This window comes from Micrasema longulum, unplaced genomic scaffold, assembly GCF_059751315.1.
Source record: "Micrasema longulum isolate JH-2025_06_02 unplaced genomic scaffold, ASM5975131v1 h1tg000367l, whole genome shotgun sequence".
NCBI classification, from domain to species: Eukaryota; Metazoa; Arthropoda; class Insecta; order Trichoptera; family Brachycentridae; genus Micrasema; species Micrasema longulum.
The window spans coordinates 126,355-147,157 of NW_028277568.1; the positions used below are offsets into that span (position 1 = coordinate 126,355).

Genomic DNA, 20,803 nt, shown 5'->3' on the forward strand with positions numbered 1-20,803 from the left:
TTTATAGCATCATGTGACAGTTCTGTTGCAAACTATTTCAGCGCTTACAAATTCCAAAATACACATCAAAGTTCATTTTAAATTAATGTCATACCACAGGCACACACCATTCAATGCAATTTAAGTACATTTTCTCATAAGCAAATGGTAACATGATGAAGTCGGTTGTCAAAAAGTTCATTTGAAATTCGCTCGCCGTGAAATCGACAACGACGTGTATTTTGAATATTAAAAAAACTGATAAAAAATAATTATACGTGCCATTTAGTACATATTTTGAGCTTTGTTAAAACAAGCAAAACAATTGTTTTAACATATTTCATACTTCTTTGACCAGTGAGAACACTTTGAGGCATTCTAAAACTATGTGACATAAATGTCACACTGAATTTTCTACCGGATTTATTAAGAATTTTATTATAGAAATTTTGAATAACTAAAAATAGGTTTTTCATTATTTGCAAAAATCTTTCATCCGGTATTTTTGTATTTTGAAGAAGTTATAAAGTGTTCATTTTTATTATTATCAAAATTAGTGATGGTATTTAAAAGGGGAATTGGGGTTACTGATTGCATAATAAATGTAAACAACGAATGTCTTCAATAAAAATAAGAATTTGTTTTATCTGGGAAGGATGTTTTCAAAAGATGGAAGAGTTGAAAAAGATATTGAAAGGAGAGTGAACGCGGGCAACAAAATGAACGACGCACTAAGCACAGTAATTGCTAATAAAAATATGTCAATCGAAGCTAAACTGGGAGTGCACAATGGAGTTTTAGTCCCAACACTTACGTATGGAAGTGAAACATGGAACTGGCTGAGGAAGGATGAAAGTAAAGTGAACGCTTTCGAAATGCGAAATGGAAAATCAATATATGACAGGGTTACGAATGATGAAATCAGGCGAGAGTGTAAATCTGAGTCCGGTATAATTGATAAGATTAAGAAAGGATCAATACTGATTTGGTCATGTAGAACGAATGGACGACGAAAGAATGGTAAAACAAGTATATACGGCGAAAATGAACGGTATTGTGAGACGAGGACGACCAAGGAATACGAGGCATGATCAGATAAATCAAAATCTTAAGTCTGGTCATGTCATGTCAAAAGCTGACAGAACCGAAGGGCATGTATGACAAGATGTATTAATGTGAAGAAGCTAGAAACGTATGCCAGGATAGGCGTATGGGATGAACGGTATTTTATTCACGTATAAAATAGCTTATTGCGGTAGTTTCTGCATTTTTAACTTTAAAACGGCTATAAGCGGATTCCTCTAAGGCACAGATATAATTATACTATATGAATCAATCTCCAAAAAACTCGCTGGGGAGTAAAATCCAGTACTTGTCAAAAAAAATTTAGACGCATTCAAATTATTGGTTGGTTAATCAGAAAAGAAGTTGAATTGATGCTTTCAAATCAATCAAATATCCACCATCGCGTGTCGTTTTACTATGAACCACAACCACAATCATTAAGTAGTGTTTTATAATTACTTTTTGAATTTACTTTATTTTATTTATACTTTTCTTTCCACATAATAAAAAAATATTAATAATAAAAAATAATATGACCTCACATGGGTTACCCTTGCCGAGGACACTTAACTATACACTTTCTTATAAAAATATTTTTACATGTGAGAATACACAAAGAAAACTTAATATAGAGAGATCATTGACAAAATGTTAAGACAGTTTTATACACTACGTATTTATGTTTATATTTCATTTATGTATACCTAATATAGTTTTAATATGAAATATATATTCAGATTTAAAAAACGCACAATAAAAGAACAAAAACACTACATAAACTGTACATTTGTGAAAAAAAACAGTACATTTGTGAAAATAACACAAACATTACATAAACTGTTCAATATTGGTTTGGGCGAATGAGACAATCTATTTTACTTCTACCCAGCTCTACTATCCATTTTTTTATAGCCTTTTTGAACATTTTCTCGTTACTAATTGTTTTAATGGACAGTAGAAGCGACAGATTTTTATTGCATAATACTCAAAATCCCTTTGTCCGAAAGTGGTATTAGTTTGTATTTTTTTCGAGTTGTCTTTGTGTTAAGAATCTAGTGATTATATTATTCGTTTTTATTGTATTGATGGGGTTATGTATTTCGTTTGAGTGAGAATAGTTTCTGAATCTGTAAGCGAGTATTGTTTTACTGTATAATTGCGTTGATGTCATAAGTTGTGATTTGTGGAATATTTCTTCAGTAGACGTCCTTATCTTAATTGAATTCGAATTTGCAGGGGTTTGCTGAGCGCTGCGAAGATGGCGCCCGAGGCGCGCTCGAAGCGCCAGCACGCGGCGCGCCGCCTGCTGCGCAAGTACGCGCCCATCGCCAGGTGGCTGCCCAACTACGACGGCGAGCAGTTCGTGGCGGACCTTATCGCCGGAATAACCGTCGGCCTCACGGTCATGCCGCAAGCCCTGGCCTACGCTACGCTGGCCGGCTTGGAACCTCAGGTACTGTGTTCTGTATTTTTACATTTGCCAATATTGCAACGGGTAGCAGTTAAAACCTGTATCTTTTTATGTAGAGCTACAGTTGCTCATTCAAACCTCTTCCATCAATGAAAAGCAGCAGGTGCTCACTCGAACTTCTTCCATCAATGCAGAGCGGCAGATGCTAATTCGAGTATCTTCCATCAATACAGAGCGGCGGGTGCTCATTCAAACCTCATCCTTCAATAAAAAGCAGCAAGTGCTCACTTGAACTTCTTCCATCAATGTAGAGCTGCGGGTGCTAATTCGAGTGTCTTCCATCAATGCGGAGCAGCTGGTGCTCATTCAAACCTCTTCCATCAATGAAAGACAACAGGAGCTTACTGGAATTTCTCCCATCAATGTAGAACTTCAGGTGCTAATTCAACCCTCTTCCATCAACAAATTGCTTCTGGTATACGTTAGAACCTCATTCGATCTGAGCAGTTCATAAGTGTGGACTCACATAAAAGGTGTAATCTGGATTTCAATTGTCAATCTTCCTACCAATCGCGTAAAATGTCAGCATGTGAAAAATATCATTCGGCATCGTATTTCCATCAATTTCTTACGCACTTCTTAATTCTTCCATTGATACAAGAAAGGTTTAAAACAAAGAAAAACATAATTTTCTCACGATTATCATGATACATAGTTAGAAAAGAAGAGTCTAAAGCTGATAATCCCAGCATGAAAAAGATCCACCTTTCTCGGTACGCTGTTCAACAGACCAATCCATCCTCCCCAAAGGCATCATCAACGAAAAATGTGTCCTCCAATCAGGAAGAACAAATGACCTGTGTTGTCTAGCTCTTAAATAATTGCTCGGTACATTGATTTTATGCCCTCCATAATGTTAGGATTATAAATTCACCCGTTCAGAGGTTTAAAGGCCGTCATAAGCAAGGCAATGTTCCTACTTGTCCGCAAACTTGTGATACCGAGCATACCTAAAAGTAACAATGATAGGAACTGCAATGGGTAGTATCCATACTCTCTCGTGTACAGGTTACAAAGAAACTTCTTTTAGATTCTTTCCACCATTTGTGAGTGAATAGCTTCTTCAGGGCAAATGAGTTATGTTTTGGAAATCGTCATGTTGCTGTAGCTCCTGTATAAAAAAGTTTACCTTTAAAAAGGTACCTTTTGCAATATTTTTCTGAAGTCACTGTTTCACAATTACAAAAAAAGGATTGCGTAATTACTCGTGCGTCGGTCGGCCGGAAATGGTGCATCAAACAGCGGTCTTCGGGTTATTAAATGGCTTTTGATATTTTTTCTCACTGTGGTAGTGTATATTCTGTTAATAACGTACTTTGCAATGTTAAATGCGCCTCTTCACAAAAAACTGTTCTACGTGTCGGGGTAGAAAATCCTTACAAAATCACTCTCGCTTCGTTGTCACTTCGAATGTGCTCATTTTCTCTGAACTGCTGGATGATTTGTAGCTTGTAGGGAAGGAAATTATGTATTTTTTTTTTAATGTTGTGTACCAAAGTCTTTTTAATGCTTACTCTCACACGGTTTAAGATGAAAGTCTAGGTCGAGGTTCGTTTCCAACTGATTGTGTTGTTTAAAACTTCAGTACTCACGTCCATATCAACTGGTTTGACGGCCATCGCTTAATCTTCCACGTTTCGCGTTGGTCGAATTCTCGTTTGCGAAATTTGCCTTAACCGCGAAAGCCCGATGGGCTCCTGTCCACGAACTCATGATTAATAAAAATTCCGCAACACTCCCGCTTCGAATGATACCACTATCTCTCCTATGCCTTTGCTATATATCCAGAGACAGTGCGATTGAGTATCAAATCTGCCGGCGGACACTCTGTATTTTTATATTATGGACTCTACTGAAGCAATAAACTAATTTTATTTGTTCTTTAAATAACAAAATCAAGATGTTAAATACGTACATACCAGGGGCGAATCGTAAAAATCAGCGATTATGTACAGCTTACCATTATATTAAACTTTCGATAATAATAATTTATAGTGAATATTTTTATGCGAAAATAAATAAAATAATGTTACTTTATAAATCACCACCGCCGTTTATATCTTCCTACAAAAAAATATCTATGAAGTGGGCCCAGCGCCCAGCCCGTTCTCAGCGAACGATGAAACTAGCCGATTACCTCAGCCTATTCCTCCATCAAAAAAAGTACTTTATTTTACATCTTTAACCCGAGTCAGCTTTTTTAGTACTAAAACAAAGCTGCAAATTACAAATATTATTTGAAGATTCTCTATTTGGAAACTGGTATTTCGAACAGTATTTCCGAAGGACTATTTTTCTTTGATAGAACACCGTTGACATATAATGTATCACATAGGACATGTGGCGTTCGCAGTTGCCGTTTTTGGCGTTATTCATTTTAAAACACTTCACACACACTTTTTTACACTTTGATAATCCAAAGGCCCTAATTTCATTATATTATACATTTGTCAGAAGCCATTTGGAACGCATCTCAGATATGGAATCCCCAGTTTGCCATATATATAAGTAGAATAGAAAATATTCAAAACAAATTTATTAAGTACCTTAAATACAAAACCGGTATTTCTTATGTATCTACCCTCACTGCCTCCACCTTCCATGGAATCATTTCTCTACAGTACCGCAGAGTGTGTGCGGACCAACTAATGCTTTGCAAAATTATGACAGGAATGGTTGACTGTACAGAGCTGCTTGGTTTAATAACAAAACATGTGCCAGCCAGGATTTGTAGACGGTACCACATGTTTCATGTACCAATAAGTAAAACATCGTATGTTAAAAATGCTTTTTTTCGTAGGACTTTTTCAGTGTACAATACAAAATTTACAAATATAGATTACACAAACATCACTCTGTCAGATTTAAAATTTACACTAAAATTGCATTATGTGACTTAGTAGACATTATAATAATAAATATGTACATCTCCCTTCCCCTCCTTATCCTCTCTTCAACCATTCTTGTCCTAATCCCGCCCAATTTACAGTAACTTAATGTTCTTAAAATAAATATCAAAAAATTCTTTGATTATTGAGTACATGAAAATAACATTTTTATATGTATAAATTATATTCATTTATTTGATATGTAATATATTTTCTTTACTAACTTTGTATACTATGTGGAAATCTGTTATTAGTTCTGAGTTTATACACTATATCTGTTTGTTTACTATAAATATGTATGTAGAACTGTTGATTTCCCAAATAAAATAAAATAAAATAAATAAAATAAAAACGAATCGGCCAGTGTTCAGTGTTGACAGGTACTGCTGAATATCATTGTGGTATTTGTTAATAAACTTTTGTAGAAGTATTGTATTAAAATAGTGTAGAATAAAGCTTCGTATATCGCGGTTAATAATAATTGTTGTTTGAGTTGATTTTTACAGAACCAGAAAAAAAAAGTCATTTATTAATTTATCACTTACATATGTACTTATATGTAGGTACAAATTAATAAACATTTTTTGTAGATTACCTATAAAATAAATCACAGCTCGCCAGTGGTGCATACTCACAAACATGATATAATTAATATGTTGTTTGTTGATCAATTCTTTCTTAAATTTCAAAACACTTTTTTATGTATGGTACGGCATTCCAAACACATACAAAAACATGATCACCGTTGAAAATTGATAATACTGAATAAAATTATCTGCATTATTACGGGTTATATGTGGTTTCAAGATGTTACCAAATAAACATTTGCTCAACATAATGCAAACACCAATAATATTGAAGTCTCAATCAACTACGTTATAAATCAATTCTTTGCATTCATCAGAATTTATTAATGCAAAACAAACAAATACTCAAGAACTACTGTTCAGTATTGCGAATTTAGAGTTCTTTGAAATATTAATTAAAACAATATAAATCTATGTAACTGTCGCTGAGGAAGTTCAGTACTAGGGGAAATCGGAATTTTAAAAATGTTTTCTTACACGCGGGAAGAATTAGTGAATAATTTTTATTTAAAAAAAATATATTTGCGTTCTGATGATTTACTCAAATATTTAATAAGTTGAGGTTCGAAACTCGGACCTCTGATCCGTGAATCCGCAATCTAGCCACGGAGCCACAAACCGATTCAATTGTACGGAGAAGTTTCTCGAAAATGTATGAAAAAATTAATAAAAATTGTTAAAACGAACTAATTTAAAGCGTCGGCGTCGCGGGTTAATATAATATAACCGAGCAGTTATAGCGTTGTTACGTGTTGTGATAAATTTCCGGTTTCCGGGTAGTCGTGTTTTTCAACGTGTGATTTGACAGATACAAGGTTCTCCTTTTCAATGCCGGAAAAACTCGTGATATCACAGGCGGTTGAATTTCAAACGCACAAAATATTAAAAAACAGATAATACGATACGTATTTTGATAGTCTATTAACAAATATTTTTTCTTTCTTAAAAAACCGCTGTACTTTCTCATTGCCATTAAACTTGACAAATAAATATTTAAATAAATGAATTGAATCGAATTGAATATAAATAAATAAATGCTGCCTACCTAAGAACGGGTATTTACTATACCTAGTGAGAATAGACAGTATCTAATATTTTCATTTTTAAATATATTGCAACAGAGAGGGAAAACATTTTTATTTTATTTTTTTTATTTTTTAAATTTATTTTCTTGAGAAGGTAATATGGAAGTCTAGGCATTTACAGGGCTTATACCTGTCATTGGCCACTTTACACACTGTGTAACATTCACCATTCTGCCCATGTTTAAACATCCACATTTCCTCAACTCTTCCATCTGTTGACTTTTGTGAAGTAAAGGAGCTGAAACCTTAATCACGCGGGTGATATTCATCCGGCTGAACCAAATCACTTACTAGGCAACGCCTGAAAACAATTTTTCAATTTTTATACTTCTTTTTTTACCAGGTAGTTAATTCAACGATGTTTGAGTGTGTCTAAATGCTTGCAGACTGGCTGGATTTCCTCCCTAGGGATTGTTACACAGTGTGTGAAGTGGCCACTTAAACCAGCCAATGACAGGTCATTTTTTTTTTCATAGTTCGTAAGCCATTATAGTTTTGATTTATGGTAATTTATAAACAAATACGTTTATTTCTATTTTTATGTATCTTTAGCTTCTTAATCTTTTTTTCTATTGAATATGTTCTGTAACTTGAATTATAAAAATAAAACTTTTATTTTATTGGTTGGTTGGAAGAAATCGCCATTTGGCAACAAGCTCGCCAATGCACAAATAATATTATGTACAAAAAGTTAAATAAATAAATAAAATAAAAATAAGCCTTATAAATGCCTAGACTTCCATATTCCCTTCTCAATAATGTTTTTCCTCTGTTGCAATAAATTTAAATATGAAAAACTCCCTAGGGAGGAAATCCAGCCAGTCTGCAAGCATTTGGACATATTCAAACACTGTCTAATATTTTCGCTTATAATTTAATTTAATCTTATACAGGGTGTTCATAGAACCCGAAACCACGATGAGCAGTATGAGCCAGAAGACAAATTGACACATTAAAATATTTGTTTGGAACGAATAAAATTTTAAAATATTAAAAAAAGCAAATAGTTGCTTACTTCTGCTGGGGAGAAACGAGGGGGGGGGGCTGATACCCCGACAACCGAGCTCCCCTTACTTCTCCCCTGAAGAAGTAAGCAACCATTAGTTTTTTTAAATATTTTATTTTAAAAAAAAATATTTGATCTAAATATATTTTTTAATATGCTAATATGTCTTTTTGTTCATACTGATCATCGTGGTTTCGGATGTGACAGGGTTTAAAGAACACCCTGCATAATTGTATTACACCTAATTTTACTAAATCGTATTATTTTTCACTGTTTTGCGAACATAACATATTGTATATATAACCGCCGATGTTCGCCACTGACTTGAACTGAACTGAATATTACGGTAAGTGCTTTATGTACCGCCAGTTCCAAAGTTTATTTTGTGATGACATTAAAACGTCTAATGTACATTTTTTGTTCTCTTACTGCGTCAAATGTCATAAAGATACTTAATTTATTAATACTCTGCATGACCTCTATAACGCTACAATAGTTTTTTTAAATGTTTTTTACACCACAACAGATCAGGAGACCCAATTATATTAGGTTACACAAAAGTCAACAGATTGAAGAGTTTAGGAAATGTGGATGTTCAAACATGGGCAGAATGGTGAATGTTACACAGTGTGTAAAGTGGCCACTTAAAGCAGCCAATGACAGGTTATAAGCCCTGTAAATGCCAAGACTTCCATATTCCCTTCTCAGAAAATTTTTCCCTCTCTGTTGAAATAAATTTAATATTTTTTAATGTATTTATCTTTTATATTGAAATCAACACATTCATAGTTATAAACAATACTTAAAGAATAACAAGACCAATTACGAGTTTCATATAGGAACAAAAATATTTAAAAAAAAAACAAAACGTACAGATCACGACTCGATGTAACAGCACTGTTAACGGAGAGCTTTTTTAGCGCAGTCTTTTAAGAGTTATCAAGTTGTCGAAAGATGCATTATCATTTTATAGTGGACATGTTTATTCTGCTTGGGGAAGTTTGTATGAGTCATCTTTGTTTTTATCATTGATCAAGGCCACTAAAGGCGTTTAACCTTTATCAGGACGAACGACGAGTTTCGGGTCATCAAAAATAGATACAAAACATACCCTTTAACATTCCACGATAATCATCTATACTTGTAAACATTTCAATCATATTTTTTTATGCGCGTCAGACTTCGGAGAATTCCCAAACGAAATGCCTCGTCTTATTCATCACCGAATTTGCATAACCAGAATTTTATTGTTATTTTGATAAAGCCATCAATAAATCGGTGTAAAATGAAATGCCAGCCGCAGTAATAATTGCATACAAACGAGATTTTAAACAGGGAAAACCGATATGACAAACAGTAAAGTTATTTAACCACCTAATTCCCAATCGTTAATATTTTTATTTTATTAATTTTTCACTTCTATAAGGCTTTGACATATAATTTATTCAAAAAATAAGTAAAGAAACAACATTAAAATATATATATATAAATACACCGTATAAAGAAATAAAAGAAAATACCGTGTTTTGAAATATAGCGGGCATAGAAAAATATAAAGATATTATGAAAAATAAATAAAATCTGCATTTTACAAAAATTTATAATACTAACATATTTGACTTAATTTTTTTTTTTAAACATGAATTTCCTTTTACCCAAGATTTATTAAAACAATTGAACCCAAAAATCATACAAGATTTATTTAAAAAAATAACCTAAAAAATATGCAACATATTCAGTAGAAAGTTTAAAGAATTTTAGAATAAATTTAAATAACAAATTAAATAATAGAATAATTTAAAGTAAAAGAAAGGATATATATATATATATATATGTATATATGAAAGATAAAAAGTTATATAAAAGAAAATTAATTAAGGAGATATATGATTTAAAAAATACAGTTAAAAACGTTTGAAAAGGATAAGTATGTAATATCAAAATACAATCTAACATAATATTAATTTCTATTTGATATGGAATATAACATACATTGCTTTTTTTGATTTACAAGGCTCATTTTAAAGATATCTATAACATTGTAAATGAAAATTCTTGTTGGATACTTTAATCCACAAACTTAGAATACCCAGTGACCGGTTTCATCGATTTCGCGACATCTTCGAGACTGGTGTCTTTATTATGAAATTAAATGCATTTATACAAAACAGAGGTAAGGATTCAGAATTCTAAATTAAATGACAGTAAATTAAATTAAATTGTTTTTGTTTTAAGGATTTATTTACAAACAGTTTTATAATGTCAAACTATGAAATGTAAATTATGAAACTGTTTTTTTAACGTTATTTGACGTTTAATCATCAGTGTGGCTATATATGTGGCTAAGTAGTGTAGTGGCATGCAAAAAATCCACAAAAGATCCACTCTCTACCCCCGTGAGAAGATTCAGAATAGCACCCCTGAACTGTCACATAACGGGGATGTAAAGCAGTAGTCTTGAACCTCGTTTTACACGGTTTAGAAATAACATGGTCCAGAAATTAAATTTTTTAAAAATCAACATTAATTTAACAATGTGTTATGGTAATATAATTATGCTACCTATTTTTTATTGGAATGCCCTTTATCGCTCTCATACTTACTTGGCGTATTTATTTTATAGAAACATGCAGTCAACAATGATTAAATTACGTAGTAATGATTCGTTTGAAAGTCAGCCCGTTTCTAAATAATAATAATAATATATATATAATGAGTAAATATTTAGGTGTGTGTAAGCGTGTGCATAATTAAAAAGCAATTGGGAATGTATCGCAGCAGTAATTAGTCGTAAGGTGTATGTTAAATATGCGGAATCGAGACAGCAAGAGCTGATTTTAATAAAATGAAATCCCTATTCTGCAATGCTAATCTAAACTTGAAAATATGGCAAAGATTGGTAAAATGTTATGTGTGGTCTGTACTATTGTATGGCTGTGAGACTTGGACTCTGAAGGTGAACACTACGAACAGGCTGGAGGCTTTTGAGATGTGGTTGCATCGCAGAATGCTTAAGATATCTTGGACAGACCTGATAACGAACTCGGAAGTCTTAAGTCGAGCTAGAACGAACAGAGAACTCTTAACCACCATAAAAGTTCGTAAAATTTCGTATCTGGGGCATATAATGCGTGAGAAAAGTACCACTTGCTTCATTTAATTTTGAAAGGCGAGATTGAGGGTCACAGAGGGGCTGGAAGAAGACAGATGTCCTGGCTGCGAAATATACGAGACTGGACTGGCTTCAGGACTGTGGAGCAGATTTCCGGGCAGCACAGGACAGAGAGACTTTTGCCTGAGTGATTGCCAACGTTGGGGATACCTGAAAGGGCACTAAGAGAAGAAGTGCATATTAAATATCATATTAATAGTTGAAAAAAAAAATGATTTGAACACGAATGTGAACATCATACGAGTAGTTAAAACTGCAGACTGGCAGATGGAATAAATGTTTATTTCTTGTCACTCGAAGGGGGTCATTAAAATTAATTTTGGGACGTAGTTTTAAAGAGTCTACTTTATTGTTTAATAATTTATATAAATATCATAATTTAGATAAATAATTAGTGCGTCTATTTTCAAGCGTAAAAAATCAATTTTGTTTTATTGTTTTTATAACCTAGGTATTTAAAACATTTTCAATCCTTTCAATGTAAGTTATATATTTTGGGCTCCACACAACTGGTGCAAACTTCTTATTACTGCGTACAAAATTATAATATAATGTATTATTGTAATAGTGAATAATCTTAGTTACGATTAGTATTTTGATGTCACGTTATAATGTACAGAATATATAGTAATCAATTTTATTTAGAAAATCCGAATTGATTTTTATACAAGCAAACCTTTCCAGATCGAAATCAAATATCAATTCAATAAAAAATAGTGGTGTGTCCGGAATGGAAACATCGGCACAAAATGGGTTAATAGCGAAAATTTACCCAAAAACTGGTTTAAATTTTGTTTTGTACAAATTCTTTTTACGAATCAGCAACCGTGCAAACGACTGTGCTTTGACAAATATTTTTGGGATACGCATTTTTTAAAAGCGACATAATATGCCAAGTTTGTTGAAAAGTCGGAGAGAATGTTCCCTGAACACCGTACAAAAAAGTTCTCAGAAATATCAAATTTCATAAATATGTAAATCCCACAATATATACATCTAATAAATTTTTTTACGTTTTCTACCTACATTAATTCTTAAATAACCTAAGTGACAATTATATTTTAGTGTTTGATGTTTAGCGTGTGTGTTCGTCTATATCTCTGAAAATTCGGCCCTTCTGGCCTCATGTAATCGGCCCTCCGGGCCTCGTTTTACGGTCCTACGGGCCTCAGTTGATTGCCCTCGGGCCTTGGTTGGTTAGGATCTTGAGAACTTTGAAATATCGCCGATTTGGGCCTCACAATTTTCTTTTTCTTCTGATTAATCTAAATGCGATATAAAAGAATTTGTCACTTCGAATAATGCTAGCAAAACCGCACAAAATTTACAGATATAATATATTTAATATCTACACAAAAAGTTCGGTTAGTAAGTGATTACTAACCGAACTTTTTTGTCAGCTATCGCTGACTATTACATGCTAGTTAATTCAGCCCATCTGGTCTCATATAATCAGTCCTGCGGGTCTCAATAAATTTGTTCCAAAGGCCTTAGCTAATTAGGATTTCTGATGCGCTTTATAAGATACCCACAGTGCAAAAAAAATACATTTTTATGAATCACTTCGTAAAGCACCCTTGAGGGATTACATTACGAAAATGGCGCTCTTATATCTTAATGGCGTTATCCATAATAATAATATTGATAAAAGACACGTAGGGCCTTATTTATTTATTTATTTATTTATTTATACATCAACGGTTCAAAGAACCTTTTACTTTTGTTTTTTTAATTTACAGAAATAATCATAGCAGTGCCCCAATAATCATGTAGTACGTAGTATGAAATAATAGAATAATTAAAACCAAACAATTTAGATAATATATAATACAAAAAACAAAAAAGTAAAAAAGAAACATAACATCTTTAAATAAAAGATAAAAATAACCATGAGAAAATCGTATGTTCTAAATATAAATATAACACAGGGAAGTTGAGAATTACTAGATAATAATAAAAAAATAATACAACTTTAGTACTTAAAAAATTATAAGTTTTGTAGAGAAATAAAAAAAAAAACAAAAATTAACTAAAGAATACCTTTATTTGGTTAAATCATCATCAGAAGTTGCCATTTGGCAATAAATCCACCAATGTACAATTAAAATTATGTCTAACATGTTAAAATATAGAAATAAAAAATCACGTATTCCAGGAAACAAAGTTAAATTTAGTAATATATAAAATGTGAGAATACGTTTATAGACCAAGTTTAAAATTACGCCTAGGCATAGTGGTGGCATAAGAATGGTATAATAAAAATTATTAAACCTCGCATAAAGTTATACTTGGTATAAAACTGTGAAAGCGACCATAGTTACTTATTCCACGCTTATACCTGGGTCGAACGTGGCAAAGCGCTGGAATAAACCCGCGATCCGTCATCTGTCATTTTTTTCTTTTGTAAAATGGATTGTAGTTATCCCAAATTTAAACGATTTATAAAACATGATATTTTTAAAGAGATTTCAAAGTAAAATATCGTTTATTATTGTAATAATGATCATCACATTTTCATTTTATTCGGATACATTTTATTAAGCAGATATTTTAACAATTAAAGATAATTAAATGAAAATGGGATGATCATTATTACTCATAAACGATGTTTTACTTTGAAATCTCTTTAAATGAAGGATGAAAGACGAGTGAACGCGGTTGAAATGCGATCTCTTAGACGAATGTGTGGGAAATCAATATTTGACAATAAAATAATAATAATTTTTCTGAATTCGCAAATCATCTGATAGAAAATAATCATAACTTCAATAAAGACACTGGATTAAAAGTACTTCATGTTGAAAATAAAATATTAAAATTATACAACTTAGAAATCTTAGAAATTGAAAAAGCGATTCATAATAAGAAAACAATAATTAATAACTAAATAAACAATATTTCTTTTAGTCCTCTCCTGGCTTACTTCGAAAATAATGATATCAAATTACCACCCGTGTAAGAAAAAAACACTTGATTTATTGGGTCCACGTGTAGTATTTAGTGAACATGATAGAAATAAAAAGGAATCAATTCATTAGTTACGTAAACCTTGACAAAGAAGCTTGTTTGCTTTGAAACCGGTCGGTGAAAGATAAAAATTAGTGGTTAAAAACAAAGTTGTTTTATTTATTTTATTATAATGAATTGCCACAAAGTTAGTGCTTCAAATATAAACTTTATAGAACATTTATCCAATCGTCGTGGTTTCCCGTTGCCTTCTATGGTGGATTTTTCTGTCGGGGTACCTTCCCTTGGCTGGTTGGTTCTGGTTTGGAGGCGCCAGAAACTCGCCTTTCATCCCCTCGTTATCTGCTGTGATCACACCGTTATGGGGGTGATACCATTGCTCAGGGTTCGCGACGTGGACGCTAACGAGTTGGACCAGTCAGTAGTGTTGCCGGGGAAATGCAACTGGACGTTCGCAGCATTTAATAGAATCACACCCTCCAGCAAGATGTGATTCACTGCGATTCTACTGACGGTTCGAACCCCAAGTTAGTTTGACACCTCTAAATCGTCAAACTTTTTCTAAATCAACCGCACGATACCGTTGTTTTGACGACAAATGACGGTACGTGGTTCACACGAAATGAAGCCATGCTAGTGACGCTAGGTCAATTAACGCAAATTATGAATGCGTTGTCACAAGCTTCCCCTGTCACAACTCGCCCCATCTTCCCCTACATATTTAATTGTGATTAAATTTTAAAATAACCCTTTGACCTCAGAGTAATAATGCGTAACCTAGAGAGAAGCCCTAAAACTATGTTTCATAGAACGCAAGCGATGTTGGTTTGTTGGTTAGCAACCAATTGGTGGCCATTTTGTTTTATTTGACATCATAAACATAATGCTTCGATCGGATGCTTTTTTAGCTGTGCTTGGCTTTGTTTGTAAATAAATTGGATTATAACGTACATACGTTATAATAAATAAAAATCGACTATGGTGAATTGCAGTATGTTTGGTTGCAGCAGTAGGAGCGTCAAAGGTGTTAAAGGAGTCAGTTTCACAGGTAATTGATTCCGAATACTTTTCCATGATTTACATTGATTTTTGGCATTTATTGTCCCTACACGTTTGTTGCTTAAAAACTTTCCTTATATCAACATATTTACTTCAGATACAATTTTTTCTCAATTAAAGGGACACATTCGTGAATCAAAATATGTTTACTGTTGGTAATGACAGTTGATTAAGGGCAATATGTCAGGGCCACACTAGGCATCCATATAAAGCTTGAGTTTTTATCGAGTAGAGGCCGATTCAAATTTTACTCGAAAATAGCAATGTTAACCTTGATTCGCATTTAAATGACGTGTTCGAATTTCAGGCTGCTACGACTCGCCGTTTCGGATGTGACGGACAAACAAATAAACTCAACACAGGACTTTGGTTCAATGGAGTTGGGATTTATGTCTCAATAAATATAACATTAATATATCGTGAATAAATAAATAAATTTAAAAATAAACACAAACATATATTTTCAGTTTTATAAAATAAATATTGGCGAATTATAAAAAGAAAGACTGGAATAACCCTGCAATAATAAATACACAGGTACATATTTAAAAGTATTTACGATGCAAATTAATTTCCATTTGACAATTCTCGACCTGAGTACGGCCCATTGTTTTGCTGCGAACTGTAGCTAACTTAATACCCAATAGTCATAGAATGGTTTTCCTACGTTTGGGCTCCTCTCTAGGTTACGCATTATTACTCTGAGCCTTTGACTATGTTATATTTTGTAAATATATGTAATATATATATCGTAGTCACGTGGTCTGTCCATTGTACCGTAACATATTTCAATGATTTAAATAAAAATAGCAAAAAAGCTTCTTAAGGTGTTTTAAAAAAGCTTTTCATTGAGCACAAAAGATTTCTCAAATGACATTAAATGTATAGTATTCGGTCATGGACGGCGGTTTTGGCATTGTTAGTTTTATTTCCAATGCTTTTGGTGGTTACACAGAGGCTGTATTGTCAATAAAATTTGCAAAATAAACCGAATCCGTACACGCGTAATATTTAGATCGCAAGAATTGTCGAGTTCTTTTCCAAAACTGACTTTTTCCAAATTTGAACATTTTCAGGAATTGATATTTTTCAGTATAGATTATTTGAAATTAAAAAATGAAAAGATGTGGATACAGTTATAAAGTTATGAGGAGTAATTAAGTTTCTGAAAAAAAGCTATGTACAAAATAAAATTGAAAAAAAAAAATTGTACGAATTTTTTCTCAAAACTGACATATTCCTGAAAATAGTCGGTTTTGTGGATTTTTTCATTTTAAAACAAACATGAACATATCGGAAATAAATTTGTCGCAACAAAGGGGGAAAACATTTTTGTTCAAACAATATGGAAATGTCGGCATTTACGGGGCTTATTAATTTTACATAAAACTTTTTTTTCTTTTCTATATAAACCTGTCGGAGAAATGGAGTCAATGTTAAAAATCTCGAGTCTACAAAAACGTAGAAAAAACATTGACTCCATATTTCTGTTTAATTTACTGCATGGCTTAATTGATGTACCATCGTTACTGGAACAAGTGGCATTCAATGCTCCAATCCGCCGATTGCGAAATAATAATGTGCTGTTCCTTGATCAACACAGCACAAACTATGACTTGCATGCACCAATGTCCCGATTATGTCATGTTTTTTTTTAATTCTTATTTTTAACATTAAATAAAACATTTTTTCTTTTAAACTTAGATTTTGTAGTTTTGTATTTTTTTGTTCAATGTAATTTGATTAAAGATACATCCACTTGTCCTTTTTTTTAAAAAATAAAACACAACTAAATAAAATTAAAGCTAGGACAAAAAAAAAATTACTGCCTCAAGACAAGATCCGGTCTATCTTAGTGATTTTTAATATCTATAAAGACTTATACCAAAACAATCCAGATCTTGTCTCGAGTTTAGAATACGACACCATTGGGACATTGGTGTATGCAAGCCATAGTTTATGCTGTGTTGATCAAGGAACAGCAACCGGCGGATTGGAACATCGAATGCCACTTGTTTTAGTAATGATGGTACATCAATTGAGCCATTTAGTAAATTAAACATAAAAATGTAGTCAATGTTATTTCTACATTTTTGTAGACTTGAGATTTTTAATATTGACTCCATTTTTCCGTAAGTGTAGTCTCCCCTCTCGAGGCCAATCCCTTTACCTCGATTCGTTATGATTTATCCGGCCTACAGGGAAACCAGATCACGGAGGCATATTCTAATAGAGGACGAACAAGTCAACCATATAGTGTTTTGACTGTGAACATATTAGTAAAGTCACTAGATGTCCTGCTAACAAAACCTAAGAGTTTTAGTGACTTGTTAATCATAGTATCAATATGTTAATTAAAGGTAAGTTAGTAGTCCATGATAACTCTGAGGTCCTTAATAGACTTGACTACATATAAATTAATATTTTATATTTTGTAATCAAAGGAGATAGGTTTTTTTACTCAATAAAAAGACATTATATACATATTATAAAAAAATAATACTGTATCCCTAACTCTATGAGGTCAAGAGCCCTGTGTTGAGTTGGGATACAACGTAATTGTAAGTGGAAGCTTACGTATTATTAAATACAAAAGTGTTAACAGTTATTATTACACACAAATACATTTTAATTAACATCTGGATATCTTTTAATAAGCATACATAAAATCACAATAAATTAATGTACGTATGAGTCGGAGCAGGTTTAACGACTCACTGAATATGGAGCGGGTTCTTTGACTCACAGTCATCATATTTCATGTTTTTTTTAAACATTGAGAAATAATATCCTTACTCTTTTTTTTTAATTCACTCTGTGACTCATTAATTTGTGGTAACGTTTTTTTTTCATTTCAGTATGGCCTGTACTCTTCATTCGTGGGATGCTTCGTCTGCATGATCTTCGGGTCTTGTAAGGAGATCACCATCGGCCCCACAGCACTCATGGCTCTGATGACTTACCAACAAATATCTGAAAGGAATCCTGACTTTGCCGTTCTGCTATGTTTCCTCTCTGGAGTCGTCCAACTGCTTATGGGTGTACTGCATTTAGGTAAAAAACATTGTAAAAAACAAATAAAATAAAGTAATCTGCTAATTAAATACTTAACTTCAATATTAATACATAGATGGCGCTTCCAACTCCCTTGTGGATGGGTTCTTGATTCGTAGCATATATACAAAAACCAAAAATGTTACCTGGTGTGGATATTCGCTAAATAAGCGTAATGGGGAATGTTGTAGTACCTACATAAAGTGGCCACTTAACCCAGCCAATGACAGGTCATAAGCCCTGTAAACGCTCGAATATCCATAATCCTGAATCTTGAATTTGAAAAAATTCTACCTCATCTCTGTAGGGATATAAATAAAAAAAACATTGTTTTAAACTTCAAGTACAAAGAATGAGTACTTTGGCGTACTTATTGCTAAAAGTAATATCTTCTAGTCAACAAAAAAACAGGCTGGTCAAAAGAAGAGTCATTTTTTTTTACTAAAAAACGAAAAAAATAATCAAAAGATACATAAATCAGTGACGTACGCTTCGCCTTGTTACATATCGATGTACCTATCCAAAACTTGAAGGGAGGGGATCGATAGTGTATCTTCGTGATTGACAGAGAGAATTTATCTTCATCTATACCGTCAAGGTGAAGGTATGATGTCTTTATCTTCCCATCATAATCAAAGCCCAGCTCGACTGGTCAACTCGAAGCAGTGCCTCGATTATGAACGCTATCTTTATCTGTGTATTATACTTAGTCTGTATCTTACATCGGTATGTTCTACCTACTTGCTATATCGACATCATATAATCGAAATAAGCCAATGAACGACCACTAAAAATTAGTCCGCGCTCCTTACGTCATTAACATTTAAAATAGTTCTCATTTATATTATAAATTGGCTTCTTTGATAGAAAGTGCCCTTTTCAAAGCGATTATAAACTCCAATAAATCCCAATTCAAGCAAAAAATGCTCGCTTGAACATGACTTTTAACCATTGCCAAAACGATATGCTTAACGATCGTCTGTATTTATCTACTGAGGTAGTACGTAGCGATTACAAAGCCGGCTCTCGATACGATATCTCGATATTCTCTCAGGAAGATAGTAAAACAGATGGAAAAATTATAATAACTAAATTTATTTTTTACAGTAGTAACTTTCTAAATATAGGACATAACCTAACGAGATTATTTTTGCATCTAGCCGCTCGTTTCTCATAATCTGACAGTTGTCAGAATACAATTCGACTTCAAAATTTACTTATTTCCCTCTCATATTTTTAATAGGCTTTTAAAAAAAAAGTGCCAACATCAAAACGATAAAATTTTTAAATAAATCGTAATTAAAGAAAAAATTGCTCGGTGGATCAAAATTTTTGTCACTTTTAATGCGTAAATAAACGTATCGAGGGTTTCTAGACCCGTCGGTTTAAACCGATGTACTTACATCAAAACTTGATGATGGGGGTATCGATAGCATATCTTTGCAGTCGGTCGGGAGAATTTTATCTTCAACTATGACGTAATATTGAAGCTATGCCATTTAGAGCGTAGATATGTGTACCGTGACGTGCGCTTCCCCTTGTTTCATAACTATGTACCTACCCAAAATTTGAAGGTGGGGGGTCGGTAGTATATCTTTGTAATCGCTAGAGCGAATTTACCTTCAACTATACCGTCAAGGTGAAGATATGACGTATTTATCTTCCCATCATAATCGAGGCCCAGGTCACACTTGCAACATTTCAGTCAACTTTTATAAGTTTTTCAAACAAATCATTTTAAATGATTTTTTGTTTTTTTTTTAGAGTATTTCGTGTATATAATTGGCATTGTTTACAAGGAATTATTTGCTTCCTGAACAATTAATATATTTTTTCATCATTTTAGTATTCAATGGGTGATTAATTATTTATCGTTGTATGTGAACAACATTATGTAATCAACTGCACTATATACGTTAATCTTTATTTGATCTGCAAACTGCTTTTTTAAATATGTAGTTTTTTAGCGAACCTTGACTCACATCAATAAATTTCATGACTCATATAAATAAACTTTTAAATTTTTACATTTTTGTTGATTACAAAGACACCGTAGTCTATTTATTTATTTATTATCATTATATTACATACACAAAATTATAATTTATGTAAAGTTGCTTTGACTGTCTAACTAGGGTTATTTACCCCGTTCTAAAACAGTCAAAAAATATAAAAAACAGTAATCAATTTATAGAAACAGTTATAAAGATACAGGACAAAGTGAAAAACAAAGTATAAAATGGAGTAAAAACATGGTAAAATATGTCTATAAAAATATTTTGAAACTCAGTAAAATGCGAAATAAAAACAGAATACATAGTAAGAAACATATTTAAAGTCATAATAAAAAAATGAATGTATGTTGTATAGCAAAAAGCATATTTAAAGAAAGAAAAAAAAAAAAAAACAGCATATTAAAAAATAAAGTAAAAGATGTATCATTGCTTTGATTAATTTTCATAAAATCTTA

General features: G+C 32.5%; 1 protein-coding gene across 3 annotated transcripts in view; it reads left to right on the forward strand.

Moving 5' to 3' along the window:
* The window catches only part of LOC148282174 (sodium-independent sulfate anion transporter), a 110,856-nt gene that overhangs the window by 73,965 nt on the left and 16,088 nt on the right, over window positions 1-20,803 (forward strand). For all 3 annotated transcript variants that reach the window (XM_088225523.1, XM_088225522.1, XM_088225524.1), the window contains exons 2-3: window positions 2,281-2,497; window positions 18,138-18,333. In XM_088225523.1, the coding sequence (XP_088081649.1) occupies window positions 2,303-2,497; window positions 18,138-18,333 (391 nt within the window). In that variant the 5' untranslated portion in view covers window positions 2,281-2,302. The remainder of the gene's footprint in view (window positions 1-2,280; window positions 2,498-18,137; window positions 18,334-20,803) is intronic.